The sequence below is a fragment of the Patella vulgata genome, chromosome 6 (genome assembly GCF_932274485.2).
Source record: "Patella vulgata chromosome 6, xgPatVulg1.2, whole genome shotgun sequence".
Classification (NCBI taxonomy): domain Eukaryota; kingdom Metazoa; phylum Mollusca; class Gastropoda; family Patellidae; genus Patella; species Patella vulgata.
In genome coordinates this window covers 13,176,842-13,185,043 of record NC_065884.2, presented here as the reverse complement: position 1 = coordinate 13,185,043, position 8,202 = coordinate 13,176,842, and the positions used below count along the sequence as shown (strand labels likewise).

General features: G+C 39.4%; 1 protein-coding gene across 1 annotated transcript; it reads left to right on the top strand.

Annotated features, from left to right (window-relative positions):
* Positions 1-541: 541 nt before the first annotated feature.
* Positions 542-4,998, top strand: LOC126825258 (uncharacterized). Its single transcript, XM_050554837.2, has one exon. It carries the CDS (start codon positions 866-868, stop codon positions 2,882-2,884), a length of 2,019 nt encoding a protein of 672 aa, XP_050410794.1. The 5' UTR covers positions 542-865; the 3' UTR covers positions 2,885-4,998.
* Positions 4,999-8,202: the final 3,204 nt, after the last annotated feature.

The window sequence follows — 8,202 nt, the reverse complement described above, 5'->3', positions numbered from 1 at the left end:
AAGAGAGAGTGTGTGTGAGAGAGAGAGAGAGAGAGAGAGAGAGATTTTAATGTTCACTCGACACAAACTAGGTCATTCGTGACCAACATATGGTTCAATTTTATTTCCATAACTCGCTTGCGCGTAGGGGTCTTTAGCAGTGGGAGGAAACCGGGGGACCCGGAGAAAACCCACGAGGTTGGACAGGCGACCCTACTCCTTGTCACGTACAAGCGGGGAATCGAAACCACGGCAGTTGACTCAGTGACAGACTTGATGATACAGCGCGCACGTGCTAACCACTCAACCATCCAATCCCCCATCAAAGAGCTAGGATGAATTATAATCCGCCCGAGATTATGATGTTATGTTGCATATAGATTCCCTTTGTGACATACTGGGTTTTTCGTACTTTTTGACATTGGCGATTAAGGTCATCGGAGCGTTAAAAAATGTTATAAGATATGAACATGTTATGGATTTGACAGGGGGAGAATTACTGGTCTGAACCCATATAACGGTCACGTGCACATAAAATATGTCTGTGCTTGTTTGGTGTTTCAATTTCCAGTAGCGAACTAGAGCAGCGCGTGAGTGAGGCATTTATAATACGTAATGTTGGTATTTCCCGATCAATAGGTTTTGTTTCACTTTCAGTATAAGTGTGACGCGAACAACTTGTCATGTCAAGCAATGTCTAGTTGGGTTATGAGAAGGGTATTCCCCAAAGGGAGACAATCGACTCCGCGAAGCTTATTGTCAGAATTGACAATTACGGTGAAATACACTTAAAATACGATTTGTCTCTGATTACATTTGATATATTCCAGTCTAAATGAAGTGTACAGTTGCGTAATCAGTGGAAATACACGGAAACAACGGAAGGATGAACCGAAGCGGAGAAAATGGTTCGTTTAGTGGCTCCGACAGGTCGAATGACTACCTACTGGTGAACGACACAGAAAACATATCGCTCGAAGAAAACGATAACACCACACCAACCAGTGTTATCACTCTCGTCCAACAAGAAGATCTCAAAAGATTGCTTCAAGAAGTTCGTCAACTCGTAGATCAAATAAGAGAAAACGAGGGAGATCCAGTTAAAGCGTGTGAAAGCGTGACAAAAATATGGCACATGTATTACGATAACATTCCTTTTCGCAAAGACGTAGGTGATATTTTGTCTGAATGTGGCTACGTAACTTGTACCTACAGGATGCTAAAATCTCTGAGAAAGCGAGGGTTTTCTCATTGGACTAACAAAAATATATGGAGGACATCCCACAATTTGCTGGACAACGCCTGGAACTATTCTCATGACAGTGACGACTTTGCTGCTGAATTAGCAAGACAAAATGTTTTAGATGTTTTGTTCGATACTCTGATCGATTATGACGGGAAAGTTCCGTCGAAAAAGCCAGAGTATTTTGTTCTGAAGTCTACTTTATCTATAATCAACAATATTGCACGTAGACCTGAAAATAAAGCAATTTTTAAAAATTACCAGAATCCTTTCACGATCCTGATCAAGTTTAAATCTGTTCAGGATGACTTTATTAAAGTTCTGTGTCTGTTAATACTTGCAGCTATAGCTGACGTGAGGGAATCCCATCTGCTAACAGACGATCGAGATACCATACATACCATTATTCAGTGGATGGGTATACAAATTGATGTTGATCAGAGAAAACCTACTCATTTGGGTTTTAGTGCTGCTGAACTTGCTTTCGCCTTGGACAAACTCTCAATTGATGGAAACACGGAAAAGATTCTGGACGGAAGAGCCTTAAATGCCTTCCAAAGGATGTTAAATACAACTGATGTCTACCAACAGACCGGTGCAGCTAAATGTATTTGGACACTTTCCTTTCAACCCTCAGCAAGGAAGAGAATAAAAGACGATAAGAAAATCGTTGACACTTTGAAACGTCTAAAAACTGTTGAAAAAGATGCCCGATTACTTGAAGCTGTTACTGGAGCTTTGTGGGTTTTGTTCGACACAATGGAAAAGAAAACAACCTCAAATGTTGATCCATCCAAGCCGCAGCATGTTTTTATAAGTTATCATCAAAGAGATAAAGAGACGGTCAGGCAAATTTGGCACAGATTGCAAAGGGAAGGCTACGATGTTTGGATTGACCTTGAAAGAATGTCGGGCGATCTACTTGAAGCAATGTCAACGGCAGTTGAAGATTCTTCAGTTGTTATCCTTTGTGTATCAGAAGGTTACAAACAAGATCAACGTTGTCACACTACCGCCAACTATGCTTACAACCAGGAGAAGGGATTTATTCCGCTGTTCATGCAGAGTTCGTACCAACCAGATGGATGGCTTGGTATGTTGCTAGCCAGCAAACTTTACTTTGATTTCAGCGGGGATGTAAATGAAGACTTCGATGAAAATATGGACAGGTTTTTGAGAGAACTTAATATTCAAGTTGCAAAGCAAGGTCCAAAAGCTCTTCCAGACGTTACTAATACTGCTGCTCAACCAATACCTGCATTACTTCCATATAATGAGTCTGGGAATATTCCCCAATCCAGATCCCGATCACCAAGGTTAGATATTCGTGAACCTTCGGTTCCAATTCAAGCTCAACTATCACCAGCAAGCTCAACTGCCCTTGCTATCCCTGAAGTACGATCAGTAAGAGTTCCTCTAACAGCAGGCCCACCGGAAACATTTGCCAGAATGACTAGGCGAGATGTAGAGGAGTGGCTTAAAAGTAATGAGTTAGATGGGTGTGTAGAATATTTTAAATCAATGACCGGGAAGATGTTATGGCAGCTAAAGAGCATGAAGAAAGAAGCCCCTAACCATTACCTTAATATACTAAAGGAGGATTACGAACTGCGAGGAAGTGATATATTAGCATTTGGCCAGGCATTAGATGAACTCGAATAGATGTCACCCCTTAGACTTGTGCACTTCTAGTAATATGTCTAAAAACATGATGCATAAACCACAAGTCATCACTTATGTCCATATTATATCTGAACAGTTTTATAAACAAACGTTTTAGCCAACTTATATCTGAATAGTTTTATATACAAACGTTTAAGTTAACGTATATCTGAACAATGTGTATAAACAAACGTTTTAGCTGACGTATATCTGAACAGTGTGTATAATCACGCGTTTTAGCTAACGTATATCTAAACAATATTCATAAACAAACGCGTTGGCTATATTAACTTCTATCTTAATAATGTTCATTAACAAGCTTTTAGCAATATTAACTGTTAGCCAGGCAGGGTAAGCTTACTCTTCTGGACGCCTGTTACCACTGTTTGTCGTGTATTTTGTACACGGTGAACAGTCCATTTGCTGATTACACTATTTTGCCTATGGTTTGGATTGTTTTACCTGTATTAGTTTAGTTTAAACAATATTTTATTCATTTATTATATCTGAACAATATTCATAAACAAACGTTTTAGCTATTTGAACAGTTTGTATAAACAAACGTTTATGGTAAACTACGCAAGAGAAGTGATTTCACGTCTGTGACACTTTTTTTGAGAACGGTGTGATATAACCTTTGACCCCTTTGAAACTGCATATCTTTTCTATAATATATTTAGTGTGATAAAGAAATAAATTCTCTCTATCTATATGCTTCATTTAAACTTCGGCTGCATTACATTTAAAGGATCACCTGTGGTGTGAGGTATGTCAGTTTTAATGAACAGAGGTGCGATATAGAAGTTTTTGCGAATTTCCAAACCTATTCTCTCATTAATCCTAGCTTCGTTATTTATTTTTTAAAGGATGCGCCCATAACACAATGGCCTACTTCGTCAAATGAAGTGAAATGGGTTTTATCGTCCTTTCTTCCCGAGCGGGCTAATGAAGAGAGGCATACGCCATACAGTTTGCTATGAGGTAAATTTCGAATTCCAACTGCCAAGGGTTCTTCTACGTGCATACGGATGTGTCCATGGAACATCAGGCATTATACCTTGTCGCTTGCCAGACCCTCTGTCCCCTGCACCAGTGACAAGGCGGCCGACAATCGCACTTCGTGTCGATATCCTTATGTAATTTACTCAAACGGTACGATGGGCTGGGGTCTAACATGTGGACTTTAGATCATAAGGTCTGTCATTGAGTCAAGGCGTGTCATCAACCCAATCTCGTAGGTTTTCTCCGAGTCCGCCAGTTTCCTCCTCCACCCTTACGCACAAGCGATTTATTGAAACAAAATTATATGTTAGTTCCGAAATGGACTGGGTTATGTCCAGTGAACGTTAAACCCCATTTCTCTTTTCTCTCATTTCGAAAAATATTTCACAGCTGCAAATTTCCACGAATTTATATCTATTTTCTTTCCATAAAATTCGCTCAGCATGAATTGTAAACAATTCTTAGAAAACTAAAATAGAAATTGTGCCTACTTTCAGTTTCTGTTTAATAACAGCTGTAGTCTCCAACAACATGCCTCTTATATTTCCAGTTTTTGCTGTGTATAATTTTTTCGGGTTGCAAATGAAATGCTAATGTGGTTTAACGTCCTATTGTTCTACACCGAATGGGTTTACGGAGATAGACGGCGAGAGAGAGAGAGAGAGAGGGAGAAATGGGGTTTAACCCCCACTCGACACAAACTAGGTCATTTTGGGACTAACATATGGTTCAATTTTATTTCAATAATTTGCTTGCACGTAGGTGTCTTTAGCAGTGGGAGGAAACCGGTAGGACCCGGAGAAAACCCACGCGGTTGGAGAAGACCGACGGACAGTGTGCTATGTGTGAAATTTTTCCCGGATAGCGGCACTACGGCCTACTCTTATTTCGAATTTTAACTGCCATGGGTTCTTTTTACGTGCACGACAGTGTGTACACGGAACCTCGGTTTTTTGTTTCATCCGAACGACTAAAGAGTCAATGATATAACATTAAACCTCCTCATTTATATTTATAAGATTATGAATTATATTCAGGTTACTTTATTGTTTATTCCTTATTCAATTCTGATGATTTGATTTATTTAATGGTATTAAAACACCGAAGAGACATTGTTGGTCGTACAGTATTGTTTTTTAAAATAATTGACGCATTAAGTATAGCAGCCCCGTAGCCAGCCGGGGGCACCGCGAACCCCCACTCCCTCACTCGAAAAAATTATTTGCCCCCCCCCCCCAAAAAAAGAAAATTGCCGGCCATAGTTCTAAAAATACCTATATACTGTTTGTAATAGACAGCGGTCAGGGATCATTGATTTGGGGACGCGGCACCTTGTTCCCAGACTCATATCAGCCAATTGGTTATGCTGTGACATCTATCTGCCATATAATTTGTACTCACTTGCCTAATGGCCCACTGTCGTGGGGTCCCTGACTTGTCACTATGTTCATTGTCCAGAGAATGCTAGAGAACGATTTTCTGGGCTGGAAAACGCGTTTGCGGCCGTCCAATTTTTAAACTTTTCCGGGGGACGAACCGTGACGGATCATTGCGAGAGCAATAGAGGTAAATGCCTTGGGCCTTGCGATTTTTTTCTATATATTTTTTTTTATATTTGTTAGAAAAAAATAATGCCGACCCATTTTCCAAAAATCGTGAAACATAGTGGCCTTTTTTTCGATGAGTTTTGAAATTATTGGGTATTTGATATCAGCAATGTTTCCATAACTCGAAATCCGAAATATTATTTCTGGTTGACAGGTACCGATCTTGTTAATTGTCCAATATTTCCGTCGGGCATCCGTTTCTCACTCAACCAGCTCGCTTGACAAGAATCGCGAACCAATATGATCGGGGCTCCTTTCTACTGGCCCCCTTTGAACATGATTTCCCGATCGGGATATACTCCACAGACCACCATTTCAGGTCGAAATTTCAAAAAAAGTCTCGGGGGAGGGGGAACCCCCCCCCCCCCCGACCCCTTAAACCCCTTGTCATCTTGTCACTGGGGCCCGGCAGCTAGGCTGCCTCAGGGCCCGGCGACCTCATGATCCGTCACTGGGGAGGACCCCGGTACCACCATTCGTAAGGTGGGAGAATCTCCCCCCCCCCCCCCCCATGCACTGGCCAGCCATTAGTCCGGACTTAAACCTGATTGAACATCTCTGGGATGAAATTCAGAGGAGACTTAATAACGTCGTACCGAGACCAAACACAGCCGATAGATTGCACCAGGCTTTTCTGGTCCACTCCACGTACAGACGCTGCGCTGCTGTTATTGGCACTCGCGGTGGACACATCAGATAATGTCTTGGAATTGTGATGAATTAATCACTAATGTGTCAACATACTGTTCACAAAAATTTATTTTTTTTTGCTGTTTAGTATATAAGATGTCAACTGAAATAAAATACACATATGCTTCATGTGATAATGTGAACGTTAAGGATACCATACGGAACGCAGGTGCATGCAATGTCCTTTATATGGAGCATGCACGCGTAATATTTGCACAATATTGACATTAATTATAATTAAAGATGTAATCTCTAATCCATTAGAGCTGCATAGGTAAAATGTAGGGTTCTACTTGGAACATTGTACATCGTTTATATATTACCCAATACGCTCGTGGATATCAAAAATACAATACAAGATTTTATTCATTTACGAATATACGTATGTGGTCTTTAAAATATACCAACATTGTATGCTCAGCGTTGGAGATTATTCTATTTGCCCCTCAAATATAAAGTAATATACATAAAATATAAGACAATTAAAATATCAAAAGAGACATAATGTAGTTTAGACTTACCTAGAGGAAAAGTATACTTTTAAGAACAACTGGCGTTTATTCAGGTGCTGGTATATACAGTGTGAATGAGTAAAAAGAGACGGGACTCACTCCCATATATACCCTAACGGCGCTAACCCTTATCGTCAGTGTTAAGTAACTTTTAATCCTCTTAGTTTCTAAACTTGGTCTAAACCTATAATTGCAGGAAACCGCAATTAAAGTTTGGACCCTAACTATCTGAAAGTTGAATAAGAGATCTTGAAAACCACTAAATATTTAAATAATTATAATGTACATGAACTGTGCAGGAAAAGGGTTTTTTAAGGAGATGTGATAAGACAAGTGTATGACTAAACATCTGAACGTATTATCTGTATACTATAACAGAATCAAGGGATGAATAAAGTACTAAACTGCAAAATTTCAGGAGCTTCCTTTGCTGTTTTGTCAACATATATGAGAAACTCGGGTTATGGTAGGCTCACTGCGCACATAACTTCTAAACTAGCTTGGGTGGCTCCACTACTTTTCTATGGTGCATTATCAAATTCGCCTGGGGTCCAAATTTGCCCGGGACCCAAATTCCCCCAAATGTGCTCAGTGCTCAAATTCGCCGGGGCTCAAATTCACCCGGAGCCCAAATTCGCCGGGGTTCATTTTGCTCGTGGCCCAAATTCGATAGCCTAAAACATTCACGTGGTAATGCTTTTTAATTTGATACGAGATATGTGCGTGTGGAGCGCGACGACGAAGCTTGATTCAATGGCCTAAAATATCCATGTTGTGATGCTGGTTAAGTTAATACCACATAATAATGTGGGGGTGGAGCTCGGCCAAAGACCAAATAAACTTTTCCAATGATATTAAATTGAAGCAGAATAAATATTTCTCAAAGTTATCTGCTTAGAGTTTAAACGAAATAATTAATTCGTTTAAACGAAACAATTAATTCGTTGAAACGAAACAAATAATTCGTTGAAACGAAACAATTCGTTTGAAACGAAATAATTAATTCTTTTAAAACGAAATAATAGTTCGTAATAGCGAATTAATTATTTTGCTTGACGATATAATATTCCGTTATAACAAATTAATTATTTTGTTTAAACGAATTAGTAGGGATCTTTCGCTTCGGTACGAAAACGAAAACGTCATCGATTCTTGTGTACTTGTGACGTCAACTGCACATGAGTGTTCGGTCAATGAAGAACGTCACGCGTATGGAGCTGGATTCACGTAGGTATGTAAACGAAAACGTTTTTTGTCTCGTATATTGAATTTTCCACAATTTTTCGAGGTCTTGTGTATATTGTAGAATGTGCTCAAATCCAATATTTTGCTTGATTTGTTGTACATCTGCCAAAGACTCGATTGAAGTTCATGGAGTGACAATTTCAATTCAAGTTGAATAATACTTTAAAAAAATATCGAATGTATCTTATTTCTAAATAATCGGTTTATGAAAAATAAATGGAAATAGTTGAAATTTAATTAAATGATGTGTTTAATCATCTGA